This window comes from Rattus norvegicus, chromosome 14 (assembly GCF_021556685.1).
Source record: "Rattus norvegicus strain SHRSP/BbbUtx chromosome 14, alternate assembly SHRSP_T2T, whole genome shotgun sequence".
Lineage (NCBI taxonomy): Eukaryota > Metazoa > Chordata > Mammalia > Rodentia > Muridae > Rattus > Rattus norvegicus.
In genome coordinates, this window is record NC_141547.1 from 88206225 (window position 1) to 88228158 (window position 21934).

The following is a 21934-nucleotide window of genomic DNA, read 5'->3' on the forward strand; positions in this document are numbered from 1 at the left end:
AGTCTCCTGAGGAGCAGGCTCAAGGGCAGTTCTGCTACGGCCCATAGTCAGGAACCCAGGTCCTTGTGGGAGGCAAACAGTGCTTGTGTCCGGCTGGACTCTGCTCCTCCCCCCTCATTCCCAAGCCTTTTTGTCCTTTCGCCAAAGTGCCAGCTCGCTGGGGAAGCCAAGCTAGGAACTGTGTGAGAAGGGGAGGCCACTGGCAGGCCTGGCTGGCAGCTGGGGGCGGGGAGTCAGTCACAGTGCAGGGCAGGGCAGAGGTGCTTTCTGCCAGATAGCTGAGACTGAATGAATGAGTCATTTCCCCTACTGGGCAAGCGCTCCCCTAGCCTTCCCACAACCACAGAGGATATCCCTGGACCAGGAAGGACCCGGAGGGGGAGAAAATAAAAATCAAAACAAAACAGAAACAGGCCCGAGATACTGAAAGGACACAGTTTACAACAGCCTTGCTCTGCACTCTTGACCGCTTCCACACGGCCATTCATCTGTGGTACCTCCTTTCATCATTTCCAGACAAATGGACCAGGGCCCTGGCGCTAGAGGTGACCTTGGGTAGCCATACAGCCGCTTCCAGATCTTTTCTTCGTCTGTGGAACAAGTGAGATTAGCAGCTTGGTTATGATTTCGTCCATAGTAAGAGAGGCTATGGAGCTACGGAGATGGCTCTGGATAACTTAAAATTGTCAGCTATCTCCAAAGAAAACTAGAAGGTGGAGGCTCCCGGGCAACTTTTCCGGGTTCGGGTAGAGAAGGTGTGGACAGGGCGTGTCGGGGCGCCAGGCCCTAGCTGCTATCAGCTGAGCCCTTCGGCCGAGCCAGAGCCCCGCGGTGACCCGTGGGCGGGGCTTCGGGTGACAGATCGGGGAAGGCGAAAGTGTGGTCAGAAAGGTTCTCCTTTCTGGTCCGCTCCCTCCTTTAAAAGGTCTGGCGCGCAGCTTCTCTCTCACAGTTCTCCTGCGCGGCCGGCCGGGACTGAGCGGTGAGTGGTCTGCTTTGAGGGCTCCTCTCTGGTTCTTCCTGCCTATAGGTGGGGACTGAAGCTCGGGTCCACTGCGGTGATCGCTACAAAGACCCCGCAGGGAGTGGCTGGAGGGGTGGAAGTTGGCGGAGCGTAAAACAGTAGGAGCATCCCGCTCCGGATGCTCTGCTAGTTGTGCGCCGGTGACCTCTCTCAGCAGATGAAGGTGCAGGCGCCACACTGGGGGGACGTGGAGACCCACCCCCGTGCGTGTGTGTGTGTGTGTGTGGAGGGGGGGGGTCCCCGAGGGAAATAGGGCGCAGAAGAAGCGAGCGCACGCGAGGTAGGTGCAAGCCAGTGAGGGTCACCCAGGTGTGGGTCAGGCTGGTGACAGGTGAGGGGGAACTTAGGGAAGGGATGAGCTCGCAGGCTCTTCTGGTGCTTCCAGAATATCCAGTCTCACACAGAGAAGGGAGAACCAAAACCTTTGTACAGCGCTGGCCATCCAAAGAATGCGAGCTGCAGGCGTTGGCGTTACACTCATCTTTTCACGAAGGACCGAACAAAGTTTCATTTTGATCACTTACATAGATTTCCTTGTAATTGATTTACCCAATGTTATCGTATAAAATATTGGCTCCGAGTTGTTTGGCTGCAGCTCAACCGGGAAACTCCCCTCGGGTGTATTAAATGTCACTGATTTGCACTGGACCTGTCTCACTTTACTGCTCTCTTCTGTGACAGCCTTCTTGCAGACCTGGCAGGGTGACTCCAGGACTCTGCTGTCCCTCTCACTCTCATATCTCTCTCCCCCAGTCTTGGTGAAGTGACTCACTGGTGGGCCCTGACACTCTGGAAGTCTTCCCGAGAAGTGGACATCAGTCTCTGACAGTGAGTTGCCCACACACACTAAATCTGGGGTAGAAAGAGAGGCTTCCCATAAAGGCAATGAAGGGTATTTTTAGATAGATGTTGGTTCACACTTAATCCCTCCCAAGCAACTTTTCTCCCCCTTTCTCTTTTCTATCCTCTTCCTGTCCTTCCTTCTCTTCTTGCTTCAAGTTTCTAGTTCTCTTTGCCTCATTTTTTTTTTCCTGCTGGTGCTATCTGGGCTTAAGGAAAACAAAAAACGAAAACAAAACATGGGGTCCATTCGTATGCTGTAACCCAGTCCTTTAAAAAACCAGGGTGACTTCCTTGAATGGAGGGCTGTCTTAAGCTGTCTTTGCCTGTAGAGGAGCGATTCCCAGGGCCTGCCATTGTTTCTCTCTCTTTCAGCTTGTGCAGTCTGTGCTCCATCTGCATTTTGGGCAAAACCACCCCCACTTCTCAGCCAGTCAGCTATTGTTTTTTTTTCCCTTCTCCAGAGGCCAAGCAGACCTTCTAGTCTCAGCGTAACCCTCATTACCGAAGTATTATTAATCCTGCATGCGCTGCTTGGTCACGAATTAAAATCTTAGTACTGCCATACTTTCATCCCTGGTAAGCATTAGGTGTTTTAGGTTTTCTTTACCTTAGCGGTTTGTAAAAGTATTTACCAATGATAGGAAACTTGAAAATTTATCTTAAGGAAGCAAAATAAAAAATCACTCGTAGCAGAGAGAAGAAACTTAAGGGGTTCCTTTCTTCTTTTTTTTTCCCCCGGAGCTGAGGACTGAACCCAGGACCTTGTGCTTGCTAGACGAATGCTCTACCACTGAGCTAAACCCCCCAACCTCTCCTTTCTTCTAGATAAGCACTGGAGACTTACTCTGCAACCTCCACCCTCTCCTCTCCCTCCTCCGTCACACGCTAATATACACATTTACTTTTAACACACATTCCTTTCCAAGAATTCTAAATCCTTACGGACTGAACTAAATTGTCTATTCTTCTGACTTTATATCTTTTTATTAGGTTGTTATTTTTATTTTATGTTCGTTGGTAGTTTACCTGCATGTATGTTTGTGTGAGGGTGTCACATCCCTCTGAACTGAACTTAACAGACAGTTGTGAGCTGTCATGTGGGTGCTGGGAATTGAACTCAAGATCCTCTGGGAGAGCAGCCACCTAGTCATCTCTCCAGCCTCCTGACTAATATAATAACTTAAAGATGAAGAGTAAGGTCAGATTTTAAAATCTCATTACTGAGTCAGTCTGGCCTCAACAAGTAGAGGAGTGAGGATGTCTGGAGAGGGCTAAGGCTGCCTTCTGGTACTCTGTGCAGCTCCCTCAGGGCAAGCTAAGCCAGCAGGTCCTGTGGAGCAGCAGCGCGTGTCTTGAAGAGGCCAGGTGAATGCCTCTCCCTTAAGAAGAATCTGGAGAGGGGTTGGGGATTTAGCTCAGTGGTAGAGGGCTTGCCTAGCAAGCGCAAGGCCCTGGGTTCGGTCCCCAGCTCCGGGAAGAAGCTGGAGTGTTAGTGTTGGAGGAAATGCTTTCTGATACTAGCTTCAGTGTGACATCTTCCTGAGGGATGGAGGTCAAAGTTCACTCATGGAGGAGCTGGTGTAGCCATCTGTTCTGACAACACTGTCGTTCAGAACCAAGGCACAGGGACTGCCCCATTCCCACCCAATGCCCAGTGCTGCTGCTTCACCTTAGACCGCCTTTTAAATTTCTAATTTTTTATGTATGTGCACCTGTGGATTTGTCACTTGTGTGTGTGCCCGCAGAAGCCAGAAGAAAACATCACATAGGTCCACTGGAGCCAGAGTTACAGGTGGCCGTGAGCTGCCTGACTTTGGTGCTAGGAATTGAACCTGGGTTCTTTAGCATCAGACAAAGCATTCTTTTTTTTTTTTAAAGATTTATTTATTTATTATATATAAGTACACTGTAGCTGTCTTCAGACACACCAGAAGAGAGCACTGGATCCCATTACAGATGGTTGTGAGCCACCATGTGGTTGCTGGGAATTGAACTCAGGACCTCTGGAAGAGTAGTCGGGTGCTCTTAACCACTGAGCCATCTCTCCAGCCCCCAGACAAAGCATTCTTAACCTGAGCCCATTGCGCCAGTTCTGTAGATCTTTTGGTATTTCACAGTGAACTTTGCTGTGGCCAGTCTCTCTCCTGGACGGTGATCTTGGTCTCCATCCTGGGCTTTTCCTAATTGTTAATTCCCAGGTTGTAGACCCTAATTCCCACCTATCCTGTTACTTACGGAGCAAGCATTAGCTAATGTGGAAAGTGGCTAATGTTATGGCAAGAAGACCAAGAGCCCTAAGCTCAAATCTGACTCTCAGTGGGATGGTGATGGAGGAGTCATAAGAAAAGAGAGACAAACGGACTGCTGATTAGGTGGCCAGGGGACAGTGTTCCCTGTATGTGGTTTTTAGCTTATGACATCATTAAGCTGGGCCACCTGGTTTCCTCCGTGGTACACCCATTCTTCAAAAGCTAGTTAGGGGGCCGGAGAAATGGCTCAAAGGGTTAAGAGCACTGATTGCAATTCCCAGCAACCACATGGTGGCTCACAACCATCTGTAATGGGATCTGATGCCCTCTTCTGGTGTGTCTGAAGACAGCTACAGTATGCTCATCATATAAATCAATCAATCAATCAATCAATCAATCAATCATAAAAAAGAAAAAGCTTGTTCCAAATCCCGAGAATTATTAGTGAATGTTCTAGAGGTTTTGTGGCAGGCAACCCGAGTTAAGAAAGTTATCTTGGGTGTGTTCAGTCCTCATGTTTCCCAATGCCAACTTTCCTGTCTCAAGGCTCCTTTGTGGTGACAATGCAGGGTCACATCTACAAGTTCTGAGTTCCTGAGTCACTTTACTTTAAATGAGCCATCATTAGCCCCATACAAGGGAAGCAGCACTGTCCTTTGGTTATCTTTGCTAGAAGTCAGTTAACCCTTAGGATGCCATCCCCCTTTCCCCCTGCTGTACTTAGCCCCCTGCTCTCTCTGAGTGCACTTTTCCTATGACTGTCACTCTTCGCCACCCCCCACCCCCAATCCATGTTGGAGTGAAGTGTCAGAGAGAAAACGATATCCTTTTAAACCCAGCTACCCAAAGCCTGCAAATGAGATGAGAAAAACAGGCTGATTAGAGAGCACAGATTGCTGCCATCCATGCATTAATGGAGGAGTTCAAAGAAGGTGACTCAGGAAGTGGTTAGAATTTGGCTACTATCTATGGTTTTAACAGGGATGGAAAGGGCCGAGAAGAGGAGGCCTTCTGAAGAGGGTAACCAACAGGTGCTTTTGGAGAAACAATGTATTTCAACTGTTCTGATTTGGACTTGTTTTTAGTGAATTTTGTTGTTGCTGGTCTGTTTTGTTAGACAAATGCTGGCCGCCTCCCCCACCCCCTACCCCCCACAGGTCTTGGTGTGTGCTAGTGAGTTTTGTTGTTGTTGCTGCCCTTTTATTTTGTTAGGTATGTTGTTGCCCCCTCCCTCCCACAGGTCTTGGTTTTGTGCCATAGCCCAGGTTGACCTTTGTACTCTTTGTACTCGAGGCTGGCCGCAGGCATGAGTAATCTTCCTGTCTCAGCCACTTGAGGGCTGGGAAGATGGTTTTTGTTTTTTGTTTTTTTTCTGTCACTCTGGTCCTGGCTCCAAATGATTTCCAAGTGACATTAAAAGCTGACTGGGACTTCAGGAAAAAAAAAGAAGAGTGGCCGTTTGGATGCAGCAGGGGAGGCTTAGCTTTTAGACAAAAAGGATTTCATCAACTCAGATGCTCAAAATTGTTATGCCACCTTGTAAGTCATCCGCCTCTCTGTTGCTATGACAAAATCCCAGGGTAAATGCAGTTAAAGGGAGAAAAGGTTTATTTTGGCTTGCTGCTTTGGAGGGTTTTGTTGGGTCCTGCTGTTTGGACCTGTGGTGGTATAATCCATCTTGGTGAGAATACACAGTGAAAGAGGCCACTTCCTGTCACGAGGACCAAGAAACAATGGACTGGAGAGATTGGGGGTGGAAGGACCCATTATGCACTATGGCCTAACTTCCTCCTTTAAGACTCACTCAGATTTCAACCACCTTTCAATAGTGCCACAGCTGGTGGTCAATCATAAGGGATGGGTCTTCAGGAGCCATTTCCAAATCAAAGCAAGGACTGTGGTTTACTTTGAACCTCTTCCCACAGATCTAACAGGCAGCTCTCTGACCATCATTCTTATTTCCAAAATGCTATGGATCCTTCTCCCTGATACCTCTAGGAGCTCAAGGAGACATACATGTCTGGAGATCAGCTCTTGTCTGTGTCTCGGGTGCCTTTTGTGTTGCTAAGCTGTTGACGGTCTGTAGCAGAGGATCTCTTTTCTGTGGTCTCATGGGTTTTGTGTTTTCGGTTTCAAGAGGTTTTTCTCTGACACGCACAGCTGACCTTATAGCATGGGAACGGAGGGAATGAGACTGAATCATGTTAGGAACAAGAAAGGTCTCAGCCCTAGCTGACTGGCTTCAGCTCCAGCCCAAACATCGACAGGACGGAGATGAGCCTTCATCCAGTGCTCTGAGCACATGAGAAGCAGCTTTCTTCTGGGCGGGGCTAGGGTTTGATAATTGTCTGTTGGTCAGGGTGTGGTTTCAAAAGATGTTTTCCTTCTTGTGCTCTGCATCTTGCCTTGAGGTTTACAGGCTAATGAGTGGTAAGTTAATCCAGGAACTGCTGAGGTGTTGTCTTGCATAAATGTCTTCCTGCCCTTGTGATTTTGTCTCGACCTCTTGATAAGGCTGAGGGACTATGGAGATCCAGCTGCCCAGAAAACATAACCCAGGGTCGATTGTGCCAGCCAGCAATAGGCCTAGTAAACTGCGTAAAGTCCCAGGATGAAAAACACTTGTAACGTGTGCCCCGGTGCCAAGTTTAGAAGAATTCGATCCAAGGGTTAAGGCAGCTGAAGGGACCAATACAATACAAAGGTGGATGCCATGGCTTTTACCTCGAAGTGTGTTTATAGTAGAATTTGGGCTTTGAGTGTTTCCTAAGTAAATTGGGCAAATGTTGTCAGCTCCCAGACATCATTGATCTTTAGCAAGCTAGAGAAAAGCTAAGAACGTCTTGCTTGTCTGTGTGACCCCCCACCCCCACCCCGCCCTGGGTTGGGGACTGTGAATTTCAGTTTAACTTAGAACACATGCTGTGACCTTGTATTGGTTGTGTGATACCCGCGTGATTCGGGAGACCTCTGAGGGCATTTTATGGCTATTCCCTAAGTAACAATACCTCACTTCCTGTCATTTGTATGGTCACCCTGAACCCCCAACTCTCTTGGCTTGGTGTTCCTCTTTCTGTAAACTTTTCTGACCACGTGGCCTCACTGATGTTTTCCAGCCAAGCTGTTATCGGTGTGATTTCACAGGAGTGATGGTTAGTCTTCGTGACAGGCTGTTTTTCAAATCATCTAGGAGTTTGGAGTGGCACAGCACCTGTTGGCTGTGCCTGAGAGTTTTTCCTGAGAGGATTACTGAGACCACCTTGAACATGGGTGGCACCATCACATTGACTTGGAGACCAAGATGTCACAGAAGACGGGAAAGCTGCAGAAGCCCCTTTCTCTCCTTCCCCGCTCAACTTGATGTGAACATCTGTGATGTGACCCTTTGCTACCAGAACGCATTGGCCTCCATGCTCTGCATTGTGAGCCAAAATGAATGCTTCTTCCTGAGGCAGTGATGTTAAGTGATTTGGACCGCAGTGATGTTAAGCAGTTGGTAACAGGTTAAGGGCCCAAAGATGATTTGCCTGTGTGTCCCTGCATGTTTCATCCCTAACCATCTCTTCTTTAGGCTGGCTGCTAGCTGGGATGCATTTAAGAGCCTGCCATGTTCTAAGAGCATGCTAATTTACCTCTCTAGCACCTACATTCGTTTGTACTAACTCCCTCAAAGAGGTTAGCCTCTGGTCATGCTCTCTTGGCTTTGTCCTTCTCTGCCCTGCATTGGAGCAATCTCCTAGCTTGCGTGGTGAGCCACCAAACTTCATGCAGGTTCACGGTGTCTTGGGTCTTCTTTATTTCTTCGTCCCCTCCCAGCCATACATGCTGTAGAAGGGAAGGGAAATTACCCTCATGCCTCCTCAAAATAAAAATAAATAAATAAATAAATAAATAAAAACAAAAAAACCACTTTTAAACAGAGAAAAGGCATGCAAGTTTATTAATATGCAGAAAGATAAGGCAGTGGTGTGAACAATAAATCTCAGTCTTGTGTTTACCCAGTTGCTTCTTAACATGACCACAAGGGTAGGAACCTGAGACAGTTCTGAGAGATTTTGAATGGTTATGGGCAGAATGAGCTGAGACAAGCTATTGTCTCAGCTATTGGGATTCGAAGGAATCTAGCGATAGATATTTCTTCTGAGTTTCACTCAAGTTTCAAAAAAATTTTTTTTCTGAGACAGGATGGCAGTCAGGCTAGGGTGGGGAGGCACCCAGTTCCATTGTGCAGCGAGGGATTCCAGTTAGACATTCTGGTTTCCTCCAGATTAGACTGTACGTGCTCAGACCATACCGTAACTTGGTTCTCTGAATCCTAACAGTATTATTAATTACTTCTCTGCTGTGATAAAAAAAAAATGACCCGGGTAACTAACTTAAGAGTTTATTTAAGTTTATGGCTCTAGGGTGTGTAAGAAAACACAATGGCTGGGACACAGGCTAGCCCACAGCCTTTGTGTAGGCAGGCTAGGAAACTGAGAGTTTATACCTTTAACTGCAAACATGAAGCAGAGAGAGAGAGCATGGCATGAGGCTTTTAGTCCCCAAGCCCACCACCATTGGCATGCTTCTTTAGCCTGGGTTTCAGTACCTAAACCACCCTAAACAGCTCCACAAGCCAATGCTTGAGACTGTGGGGGACATTTTTCATTTAAGGTATCACATAGAGATGCTTTACACTAGACACATGCTGGATCCCATTGCGGCAAGTGTCCAGGCACCAACTGCTACTGCGTTGATTCACAGAGTTTCACATTCCTTAATTCAGGCACCACTGTTGTGCTTCCTGGGATCCACCACTCTGACTGTCTTACATGCTAACCATGTTACCAAAAGCACCCAGGCAAAACTCTACCATTAAGATAATAGCTAGGGGCCAGCAATATAGCTTGGAAGGAAAACTCTGTTGCTGCCAAGCCTGATAACCTGAGATTGACCTCCCCCACGTCCCCCAGAAGATTCCATGGAAGGAGATCACTTATCCCCACAAGTTGTCCTCTGACCCCCACATATACAATGTGGCATGCCCATCCCCAGTAAAATAAAATGACATAGATGAAAAAAACGAAAGAGACAACTTATGACCCAGTGTCCTGTCCTGAGGGACAATACAGGGGCCACCTCTATCACTACACACGGGCTCTGTCCTTCATGAAACAGTTCTAGGAAAAGCTTGCCCCGCCCCCTTCTGCCAGTTATAAATGCTCTTTCCCTCCACTGTGCTTGACTTGGGAATGTTGGTATTTTAGGCTGGGGGATGGCGCCTCATTCCCAGCATGGATGGAGCACCTCCTTGGGTTCCACCTCCAGTATCACCACGACAAAACCAACAGAACTCGCTCCCTCCTCTGACTCACTTGATTGGACAGCAACGAGCTGGTGTTTACCTTACCGAAAACGATCAGTGTGTTATGATATGATAATTATAAATACGCCTCGCAGAACCAGGGGTCTTTCAGCTTGGGTTCAGGAAATGTCTCCGTACAACCTGTAATTTTCCTGAGTGGCTTGTGACCCATAGCTTCTCCAAAGGCTCCGCTTTCCTCACCTCCCAGAGGAGCCCCAAGGAAACCACTGTTGGCTGTGGATGTTGCTTTCCCCTGCAGGCTCACCCTCCCAGCTCGCAATATCTGCGCACATCAGCTTTAAGTGTTCGCCCTCTGAACGGTCTCCTGGAGCCGTTCTACTAGCTCTTCCACTTCTGTTCTAATTCTTGTAAACTCTGCTATCCTTAAACAGGAAGAGGATGTTCAAGACTCCAGCAGGGCTAGGCAGAAGGGTGTGGTTGGTAGGGTCAAAGACGTCCTGACTGCTGCTGGAATGGGACCCTAGGAGACTTGATCTTTATTCCTAAACATCTTAAGTGTAAGGTCAACCCTTATAGACTTCACACATACCAGCTCTACACCCCCCCCACACCATGTGTACGTTTCCATAGTGTATATGATATAAATGTGAAGAACCCTGCTTCTATTCTACAGACGTCCCACACAAGCGACACAAGTGATACCTCGTCACCCTAGTTCCTTTTGGGTTGATGCTGTTTTGTGTGATGTTTGTCCCCCAGGTCCCACTACAGTGAGAAAATGGCAGCTACAGGAACTGAAGCAAAGGACCTGGAAAACCATCACAAGTAAGACTGACCCGGGCTGGGCTGACTTGGTTGTGCTGTTCTGTGCTGTGTGGTGCTGGTTTCATTAAACATCCTCTAGTAGACTCACTTTTCCAAGTTCTTTACCTGTGTTAACGTATGACTCTCAGAATGGTGCGTGAGGGCTTTGGAGGGCTTACAGATTCAGGTCTGGGAGTTTCTGTGCTTAGCCCTCAGGACATGTGACCCAGAAAGCCAGACAGTTTAGTGCTTAGCTATGTGCGTAACAGGTTTTCTTCTATATGTGGCATTTTTTTTTTCTGAGACAAAAATCTACTGTGTATCTCCTAGCCCCATCTTTTTTCTGACTCTTGAATGGTTTTCTCCTGCTTTGTCGTTTCGTGAGTTCTCTTAGATTTAGGTTTTTTTTTTAAAGAGCTAAACATCTGTGTCTTTCTCTGACTCCAGTGTGTGTGTGTATGTGCTCCTGCACATACACCCCAGGGTCTGAGCACGCTGTAGTAAGTGCATACTCTACTCGGAGACACACCTCAGACCTCCTGCCTGGGTTTGAAGTCCACTGAGCCTTTCTAATATCCTTACCACAGGGTTTGTCCACTATCTGCTTGCCGGAGCCCTGAGGTGGCCGCCATCCAACTTCAGTGGCTTCAGTAGGGCGAATGATTAAGGTGGCAATAAGCGTGATAAACACAGTTGAAATTGAGGGAGACTAAGTATTTTTGTCCTTGTTTTGTTGAGTCCTTCAAACAGTCTAGCTCACGCACATGTTAGTGAATTTTGAAATCATGGCTGTCTTCATGGTTATACACTGCTTCCTTCTGCTCTTCCTGGAACTGACAAACAAGAAAAAGGGTTTTTCTGTGTGTGGCTGAGTTGTCTTAATCACATCCTGTTGCGTCATTTCGAGGCATAGAGTTGGCCCTTCTGTTTCATATTTCATATTCGACACATCCTGAAGGAGGATATGGCCGAGTGGCTGAAAGATGTGTTATGATGGTTGGAATTTCGGATTGTTTTAGAGATCAAAAATGCTTTCTGGGAAAGTCTAGCTGTATTTGCTGTGCATTTGGTCCTACAAGAAAGAAAGGGCTTCCTCACACTATTAAGAAGCCAGGAAATCTGACAGGAGAATTGGGTCAGCAGATGGGCACATGCTGTACCTTGGCTAGGTGCTTGCTCTTCCCAAAGGTTTCCACAGCACCTTTGCCCAGGGTGCGGTCAGCAGTGGCCCTGCGTGTGTGACTGGTGTGTGCTGTGGATAGCTGAGCGCTAACCTTGTTAGTGAAGCAGTCTGCCCACCCACTTCTTATGCCCTTGATGAGAGAGCTCTGTCTTAACACTTATCTTTTTGTATAGCAATCTCTTGAAAAATTTCATATGTTGACTTAATCTGGACATTACTCTAGAGGAATAGACTGGAGTGGGGCTTTAGAAACATGGACGGGGCACAGAGAGAAGGAGAAGAGGGAGCCTCCGGTGATTACCATTGAGGTTGACTGACTACCAGAAAGAAAAGCAGTGAGGACTGATGGAAATAATCAGAACAGGTCTGATTCAACCTTCAGCTTTGTGCATCTCTGTCTCTCTGTCTCTGTCTCTGTCTCTGTCTGTCTGTCTCTGTGTGTGTGTGTGTGTGTGTGTGTGTGTGTGTGTGTGTGTGCGCGCACGCTCTTGAGTTAGATTGAAGAGAAAGTGACACCAGTTGGTTCTGGGCAGAAAGACTCAGAAGGAAGGAATGGTAGCTACGATTGCTCCATACTCAGGACCTGTACCTGTCTTCATTCTGCCAAGAAAAACCCATTTGGAAACCAGGAGTCATGTGCTGTTGAGGCAGCTGTGGAGGCTGGCTCTGAGGAAGCTTGGTAGGATAGAGCAGGAATCATCCAGTCCTGGGGCACTTGTGTTTGTAAATAAACTTCACTGAAGTATAATACCACGTGTTTGCCTTTCTTGTCTCTGTTGCTTTCAGGAGACAGTGGCAGACTGTGACAGAAGCTTAATGGCCTATGGCCATATTTACCATCTGGCCTTCTCTTAAATAAAGTCTGCCAACCTCCCTTTAGAGCAGAATCATGCTGTCCTGTAAAAGTAGTTAGATTCACATACAAAGTGTTTTTGTTGCCCCTCTGAAGAAAAGCAAAATGGTAGGATGTTACACCATGACAAGTTTTTAAAGCAATTTTATTTATTTTTTTTTAAATTTACAATCTAGCCTTCTTCCCCTCCTAGTCCCCCCTCCCACAGTTGCTCACCCCATTCCTCCTCCTTCTGCCCCTGAGAGGATGTTCCCCCACCACCAGGTCTCCCCCTCCCTGGGGCCTCAAGTCTCTTGAGGATTCAGCCCATCTCTCACTGAGGCCAGACAGTTCTCTGCTACATATGTGTCGTTGTGATGGTGGTGGTGGGGTTTGGACAAGCTCTTGTATGTTGCCTGATTGGTGGCTCAGTGTCTGGCTCCCAGGGGGCATCATGAGAATTTTTAAAGAAAAAAAATGTAAGGTTTATTTTACGTGTTTTGTCTGCACATATGTATGTGCCCATTGAGGCCAGAAGAGTAATGGATTCCCAGATGTTTGTGAGCCACCACTTGGGTACTGGGAGTAGAACACTGGTCCTCCTACAAGAGCAAGTGCCCTAAACCATGAGCCATCTCTTCATACCCTCAGGACAATCTTGGTGTCATTAGTGGTAGCTAGTGTAAGGCAGGAAATAGTCATATTGGCATCCGCTTGGAAAGGTTATCTCTGGCAACAGTGGGGACATTTTCTTTTTCTGTGTGTATTTCCAATAGTGAATGTATTACGTTGGAAACAGTCAAGTTTCTGTGTTGACTGTAGCCGAGTGGGGTAGCAGCTAGCATTCTTTGTATCGGATGATTTACCAGTTTGCTCTTGATAATTCTGTTGGCTCTTCTGGGGTTTATTAAAAGGAAGAAGGTAGGCAAGTAGGGCCCTTCCCAGAGACGTTGCATCTCTTCTCCATCATGCGTCTCCCACACCTCATGTAAATGGAACATATCCATGTTAACCCTGGCCTTTACACACCCATGCTCTATAAACCTCTCACTTTTCGTTTCTAGCAGTGACTGCCTCGTCCAGCTTTCAAATCCAAACATAGCCACGATGAAGGAAGACGTTCTCTACCATTTCAACCTCAGCACTAGCACACACGATTTCCCCGCTATGTTTGGAGATGTGAAGGTAAGAACTCCAGGCTTTGATTCTAAGGACTGTCTTACAGTCAACTTCCTCCTTGATACAGCCGCACCGTCTCACTGCTGACAGGCAGGAGACAAGGACTTCATTATATCTTTTTTTTTTCCCCCCCGGAGCTGAGGACCAAACCCAGGGCCTTGGGCTTGCTAGGCAGGCGCTCTACCACTGAGCTAAATCCCCAACCCTGCGTTCTATCTTTATTAGACTTCTGCCAAGTGATATCTTGCGTTTGTATGAATTAGCAAGCAAAGGAGAGAACGAGTGTTAACAACTGCAGCGTCAGTTTCTGCTTTGTCTCCTGGGACTTCATTTGTAAGCAAATGCATGTCAATCTCCTGAGCTGTACCATGGTCTACCCTTAGAGTTTCAAGTACTCCGAAGATGAAGGCAGGAGTTTGGAGGGGAAACCTAGACGATGTCTCGAGAGCTGTCCATTTCCCAACACTTAGTTGAGAAGAGGGAACTGGGAAGGTGTAGTCATTCTGGAGACTGTATGATGCCCGCCTGCAGCTGAGGGTGTATATTAATATTACTGTTTCTTAATTATCTGAGGGCCGATGTTGATGGAGACACTTCCAGCACAACGTCTTCAGTTCTCCGTGCTCATTTATCTTACATTTTTATAAAAGTCCTTCATTAACATTTGTTTCTAATCGACACCTAGCTGTGTGTGCATCCTTACAAGGAAAATTGTGAACTTCAGTTCGTGAATGTGATGTGAAGTGACAAGCAGGGTGGTTAGTCGGTTCACAACTCAGGAACTGATCCTTCTTTGGGTCAAGAACAATCAGAATCCTAGCTACTGGCTATTTTGCAATTTACATTTGATTGTTAACTCCAGTGAACAATATTATTAAAATAGCACTCATCATTGTCTAATCCTGATAATGATGAATTAACTCATGGAATTAAAAGCCAAGATGGGGTCGGAACCCCCATACTGGGCCCCGTCTGCCTCGGTAGAGCTCACTTTTGGTAGCAAATGGTGAGCAGCTTTCATGTTTTCTTCATTCGTTCAATTTCCATTTATCCCAATATTGCTAATTTATGTCTTTATTTCCCGCTATGGACGTGCCCTTTCAGGTTTAGAGATGCATTTCTTTCTTTTATCTTCAGATCCCATTAAATCACTTTTTATTACTTACTATTCTTTGGCTAAATAAAAATCTCTTAGATGAGACTTTGCAAAATGAAGGTTTGACTTCTCCACCTACAAAGTCCCAACCCACCCCTGGGCTTCTATTCTCCAACTGTGGGGCTCTCCAGTCATTTTAGTCCAAACCCAAACTTCCTTCCAGCACACTAGGCTGCCTCTCACCTGTTATGTAAGACAGCAAGATTGTGGTCATTGTACGAGTGACACTGAGCTTTGTGTGCTTGTACTGAGCAGTGATCCCCGGATCAGTTCTATTAAAACTCATCGGGAAAGTGGATTCCTCAGTCCCCTCAGATACACCTGGTACAGGTCAGGCCAGAAAACTTGCTAGGAAGTTCCCAGAGGACCCCAAGGTTGCTGGTGAACTTCGCAGACCCTTGATGGCACAGTGTCCTAACGGGGTCCCCGTTCTCTGGTTGCAGTTTGTGTGTGTTGGTGGAAGCTCCTCCCGGATGAGCGCCTTCATCAAGTATGTGGCCGCAGAGCTGGGCCTTGACCACCCAGGGAAAGAATATCCCAACATCTGCGCAGGCACTGACCGCTATGCCATGTATAAAGCCGGGCCCGTGCTGTCTGTGAGCGTGAGTACTTACTTGCCTTTCACTGGGATGTGGTCTCCACGCTGTGCCCCACACGTTTGCATGTGGGAACAGCTGATCAGCTGGCGCCCTGACATTTGTTTACTGTAAATGGCTGGGAGCTTAGGGAACTTTCAGCAGTGGGGACCTGGGCGTGAGTAAGTCCTAGGCTCCAGCCTTGGAGGCTTAGTTTCCTGGAAAGCCTAGGTATACAAAAGCAGATACTCATGCAAATATGCACAGCTGTCCGCTCAGTGGGGGTGGGGGTGGCGGTTCCGGGGCGGGGCTTCCCTGCCAGGCTCAGGGCTATAAGAAGTGCTACATACCAGGTCTCTATGCCTCTTTTTTTATCTCACAGGGACTGACCTACTTTAGGACACAGGTTGATTGAGCAATAAAATCTCCAGTATCCTATTAATGAGGTGATTTTTTTCTAGCTCTGATTTTGATGGCAGCAATATTATATATGATATTATATTGGGGAGGAAAGGGTTTATTCACCTTACATGTCCACATTGCTGTTCCTCACCAAAGGAAGTCAGGACTGGAATTCAAGCAGGTCAGGAAACAGGAGCTGTTGCAGAGGCCATGGAGGGATGTTACTTACTGGCTTGCTTCCCCTGGCTTGCTCAGCTTCTCTCTTATAGGGACAGCCCAGAGATGGCACCACCCACAATAGGCTGGGCCCTCCCCGCTTGATCACTAATTGAGAAAAATGCCTTACAGCTGGGTCTCATGGAGGCATTTCCTCAACTGAAGGTCCTTTCTCTGTGATAATGCCAGCTTGTGTCAAGTTGACACACAAAACCAGCCAGTACTACACACACACACACACACACACACACACACACAATAGAAAACAATGATTTGATAAAATAGTGAAAAACTGAAGATCAGGAATGGATTCCCTTCCTGTTGAGATTTGTGTCTTGATTCTAGTCAGTTAAATATCCAAGTATATCGGTCATGTGGACTCATCTGATGACAAAGGCATCTTGTGGAAGCATTGTCTGCGTGTGACATTCTGGAAGGGGTCCTTTGGCAATAAGGTTCTTCCATAAGGGCACAGCGGCTCAGGGAGGGGATGGTGTGTTAGGTGTGGTGTGGGAGGGTCGTTGGAAGGCATGTGGAGTGGGGTCGCATTGCAGAGTCAGGGAGGAAATGAAGGAGACAGAAGTACAGTCCATAGATTATCTGATGACAAGGACTGAGGAACCAGACAGGTATCTTGTTTTGCTAAACTGGAGAGGGCAGGTGAAAAGTTCAGTAGGGAAGCCTTATCCGGTATGGTGGCCTGTGTACATGGCTTCAACTATCAGGAAGAAAGTAGCTACTTCCTGCTGGTACTACTAGGTTGTATGAGTCAAAGGAGGTACGTATAAGACAGCTCTGCTTCTGTTTTGAAGTCTGTCTTCATTCCCATGATTTATTTAGTCGAAGTGCACCGCATAAAACATACAGCAGTCTCCTTCCCCACATGGGCTTTGTTCCAAAGACCCCAGTGGAGGCCTCGAAGCAGGAGGGTATCAAAACCGATAAATAGGAATATTCCTTTTATAGACACAAACCTCTGGTGCCTTGTACGGTGTGCGTTAGGTATAGCGAAAGGTACAGCCGTAATGACTAATAAAGCAGACTCATTTTAACTGTAATATAGTAAAATGTATGTGAATGTTCCCTCGAAATCTCATCCGTGCAAAGCTTAGTTGATCTTGGGTGGCTTGGAATGCAGTGCCCATTGTTTGGAGGGATTTCTGCGTGCATTGACAAGAGAGCAGCATTGGGCTCAGCCTCTGCATTTCTCTCTGTTTTCAGCATGGCATGGGCATCCCTTCCATTGGGATCATGTTGCATGAGCTCATCAAGATGCTGTACCATGCCAGGTGCTCCAACATCACCATCATCCGCATTGGCACTTCAGGAGGGATAGGTGAGGACCAATGAAGGGTTCTGGCCCTGTGTGTGGAGGGGCCAGAGCCCAGAACCTGCTCCAGCATGATGTGGGTCAATACAGGGTTGGTTAAGGGCCTTCCTTTCTGCCTGTCTCCTCTCATTCCATCAAAGTGTGTATGAGGGGTGGGGTGGGCTACAAAGCTAACCAAGGGATCCTGAAATTAGCTCAAAGGTACCTAATCATTGACCAAAAAAATCCTATACAAACACACAACCAACCAACCTAAGAAGCAGAGAGGATTTGAAGACTTCGAAACATTGAAGAGTGTTAAACTGTGTCCTGATCCGTTTTCTGTTATAAAGACAAGGTCTGCTTTGGCCTTGCGATTATACTCAGCTGAGTAAAGCCTTCCTGCCAGAGTCTAGTGAGGGCACAGGCTTCATCATGTATGAGAGATGGTGGGTCCTGTGAGCTTACCCACCGTTCATTTCAGTAAACGAGTCAATCCACTCCTATGGCGGAGCCAGTCACTTCTCCCAGGTCCCACCTGCTCGAGTCTCTCTATTTCCTTCACAGTGGCGACTATTTTATTGTGGCTTTCGGCAGTCAGGTCTGTGTGTGTGTGTGTGTGCGCTGGGCAGTGACATACCCTAGCAGTAAGTAAAAGTCTCTGAAGCAATTTTATTTTAAAATAAGGGTTGCCATAGGAACTGGTTTCTTGTGATTATTGTTCCCGCAAGGGACATGATAGGAATAAGTAAACATTGATAGGAAGCTGTGTTGACTCTGGGGATAGTACGGCCTTAGATTTCAGCATCCAGGTCTCTACATTATTCTTGGGAGGTAGAGTTCCAAACTCCCCAACAGCGGCCATATTGCATAAGAAAATAAAAACCCAAGAGAAAAGAGCAGGGTATTTTACTTATAAACATTCGTGTCCTCCATGAGATCGCACCTCCAATGCTGGTACAGTGGAGATGGTTGTTACTGAATCAGAGGAAAAACAGGCTAGTCAGGAGTTGGAAAAGCTTGAGGCTGTGTTTGGGGTACATGGCGGGGTGTCTATACTTTTCCCTGCTTTTGTATCCGGTTGAAAGTTTACAGAGTAAAGATATAATCTGGAATGATTCAACTAACCTGGTTCACCTGGTTGGTAGCGTGCTAGTCAGAGGCAATGCCTCGAAGAATAGAAACATCGGGTTAAAGGCTGCAGAGTCCCTGGTGGGATTGCTCTTCTCTGCTTCTCTCTGCTTCCAGCAATGGTGCTGTACAAATTCCCACTCAGAAAAAGCTCTTAGTAGGAGAAGGGATGGAATGGCTTTGAGCATACGCCGGGGGCCTCAGTACTTGGCTTTGCCGATGGATTCTGTTGGTTGCGCCTGTGTCCCACTGAGCTGCTTTGTCACCCTGTGTCACCGTGATACTCGGATCTTCCTCAGGTCTGGAGCCTGGCTCTGTCGTCATCACTCAGCAGGCAGTGGATGAGTGCTTCAAACCAGAGTTTGAGCAGATTGTGCTGGGAAAGCGGGTGACTCGAAACACCAGCCTGGACGCGCAGCTGGTACAGGAGTTGATGCAGTGCTCCTCAGACCTGAACGAGTTCCCCACTGTTGTGGGTAACACCATGTGCACCTTGGACTTCTATGAGGGTGAGAGGAAGTGAGGGCGTGTCTGGTCTAGGGATCCCTCGCCTACCCCAAGCCTGCTGTGTGATGGTGTGGCTACCTCTGCTGGGGCATCTGCCTCTTCATAGTATTTCTGTGATGGCTGTAACAGCAGTTGGGTCCTCTCAGCCCCATGCCTTAATGGCATGTATAGCATGGTGCCCAAGTGTAGTAGGCTTTAACTATGTTCTTGTGGTTCTCTTCATGCGCTACAGGGCAAGGCCGCCTGGATGGTGCCCTCTGCTCCTACACAGAGAAGGACAAACAGGCCTATCTGCGTGCAGCCCATGCCGCAGGTGTCCGAAATATCGAGATGGAATCTTCAGTGTTTGCCACCATGTGCAGTGCCTGTGGCCTGAAAGGTAAGCCGATGTGGCCTTTCTCTTTCTCTTTTGCTGGCCCATCGTGGATGGGTCCTCCTGAGAGTACCCCAGTGTTGAATTCTCACTTTTTTTTTCTTTTCTTTTTTTTGGAGCTGGGGACTGAACCCAGGGCCTTGCGCTTGCTAGGCAAGCGCTCTACCACTGAGCTAAATCCCCAACCCCGAATTCTCACTTTTTTGTCTCCCTTGGCCAGCTTCTGACCAAGGTCTCATCCCTGTAGTCCTGGTACACATAAAATGTCTTCATTATCCCCCTGCAAACACAGGACAGGATCCTCAGTGTTCTTGCAGATTCCACTGAGAGGGGTTAGAAAGATGGCGATGGGATTTTCTGCTGCCCAGGAAGGTGTTCTAGTTATTTCAACGGACTTGGCTTTCTAGAGGGCTAATCCACGCTGTTGTCTAGTCCCGAACATCCTTCCAATTCAGCGTTACCTCTCATTACTGCCTGTGCTCCATGGTCTGGGACAACATATGCCCTCAGAGCTGCACAAAGCAGCCAGGTGCCAGCCCTGGAACCAACTGGATATTTTTTGAGTCCCAAAGGCAAAGGCATAATTGATAGAGTTGGGCACTGCCGGAGTTGCTAGAAGGTATGTTTCTAAGCCACTCCAGTCCATCCACACAGCCCTGTCCCTAGACTACACACTCCTGGTTTCCTGAGGTATACAACAGGATGATCCTCAGCCCCCAGGCCCTGGCCTTCCTCCTTGGTGAACTAAGGAAGGTGTCCATTGTGTGTTGATAAGGCCTTCTTTCTTTGCAGCGGCTGTGGTGTGTGTCACTCTTCTGGACCGTCTGCAAGGGGATCAGATCAACACTCCCCATAATGTGCTTGTGGAATACCAGCAAAGGCCGCAGCGGCTGGTGGGCCATTTCATCAAGAAGCGCCTAGGGAGGGCCTGAGACCCGTGCCTTTCTGCTCGGGAGACGTTTCTGCAACTCCTGGGCAATAAATCTATTTTTTCATAATGCACCGTGTGACTGACTTGGAGCATGCACTTTGTGGTATGCAACTGGGCTTTGTTTGCCGGTAAGAAATCTGATTAGACATAACAGATGATTCTCTTAGACATCATCGGAACATTTTCAGACCATTTAAACCTAATGGGGGTGGCTCTTCAGGACCATTTTAAATAAAGGAAAACTTTCAGCCTTTTATTTCATAGGTGGTCATTAAAGTAAGACATTTGGCAGTTGTACCATAAAATAGATCCCCACAGGTATCTTTAATTTTTTTTTTTTCGGAGCTGGGGACCAAACCCAGGACCTTGCGCTTGCTAGGCAAGCGCTCTACCACTGAGCTAAATCCCCAACCCCCATAGGTATCTTTAAAATTCTATAGTCATCCCTTGGTAGCTGACTTTGTCAGGGAGAAGAGCCTAGGAAAGCCATTCCAGAACCTGGATCATAACTTTCCTGTGGGATGTGGGATTTCACGACACAGATCTCATTCCCCAAGCCCCATTTCTACAAGTCATTGACTTCCAAGCTCTGGGTGGACCCAGGCAGTGCTATACCACCCTCTGCTGTCCAATTGAGGTAGTGCAAGTTACCTAACCAGAAATACAAGCACAGAGCCAGAGCCAGGCTTGCTGAATGGAAGTGTCTCATTTGCATCTGACTAGCCCCGGTATGCCTCTGCTGTCACCAGGGAGCTTGTGGAACTACTTGGGTCAATGGGGTCTCTGAACCTTGCAAACACTGTCAAACATGTCTCTGAATCTCTCCACACACCACCAAAGATTAGGCCTCTCTCAACCTACTGCTCTGCCCCACTCTGGCCATTTACTTTGTCCACTGGGGCTGTCTTCCTCTTAGCTCGCACGCCGTTCCCAGTACTGGTAGTAAGACTTTCCCTGAAGGAGAAGTGACAGCAGGGTGTCTTCCAAAAGCAAGGTACACAGAACTAGGAATGTGGATGAGTTTGCCCTAATGGACCAGTTCCTCCCATTTAGACATTCCCAGGGCCCTACTCTGCTTTTGGGCATCCTTTGCAGATGGGTTCAGAGAATGGCACCCCCTCCCCCAACCAAGTGAAAACTGCTAATCATGTTGCAGATAGAAATATAAAAACGTTACCACGATACTCCAGAGTTTACTCCCGAAACCATGACATTTGTTCCCATGTATCCCACTGTTTCCTATGTCCCTTCCTTTCCTGCTGTGCAGCCCAGACCTGTGACAGTAATCATGTCACCTACCAGAAAGGAATGGAGTGATGGTGTACTCTTACACATGATCTTTGCTACACGTCCTAGTAGCCAGATTTAACCTGTGTAAATGTGAGATTTGGGAATTCACCTTTGATCCTGAGCCTGCTGCCTTCACTGCTTGGAAGAAATCTTGCATGGCTCAGAAGATAAGGGAAAGAACATTCATGGTAGCGATGCTCTCCATAGCAAAGCTGGGAGCAGTGGCAACCACCCTGTGGCCAAGAGCAGCTGTGTACACTTTGATGTCCTTAGGTCCTGGGGTGTGGTAAATCTGATCCCCTTTTCATGTAAATGAAATCCCCTTTCATGTAAATGGATCCCCTTTTCATGTAAAATGATCTCAGACAAGGAGCCAACATTGCTGTATTCATCATCGGTTCCTGTATAGAGAAGTCAGAAACAGGCAAAACTAAAATGATACCACATTATGCAATAAAACTAGGAAAACAAGGGGCAAGATATCTCATCAGAGGTGGAGAAACCATTCTTGGGAATCTCCTTTGTGGGGAAGGTGGGCTGTCTTTGGGAGGCTCGGACCTCTAGAGCATCAGGTAAGTTCTGTTTTTACATCAGAATTTGCACATGTGAGGTCCTGCTTTGA

General features: G+C 47.4%; 1 protein-coding gene across 11 annotated transcripts; it reads left to right on the forward strand.

The window, feature by feature from the left end:
* Positions 1-336: 336 nt before the first annotated feature.
* Positions 337-20089, forward strand: Upp1 (uridine phosphorylase 1). 11 transcript variants are annotated; one of them, XM_087582653.1, is made up of 9 exons: positions 337-982; positions 1778-1852; positions 10184-10249; positions 13308-13428; positions 15022-15180; positions 16993-17107; positions 18511-18720; positions 18951-19097; positions 19884-20089. In XM_087582653.1, exons 3-9 carry the CDS (start codon positions 10203-10205, stop codon positions 20021-20023), a joined length of 939 nt encoding a protein of 312 aa, XP_087438779.1. In that variant the 5' UTR covers positions 337-982; positions 1778-1852; positions 10184-10202; the 3' UTR covers positions 20024-20089.
* Positions 20090-21934: the final 1845 nt, after the last annotated feature.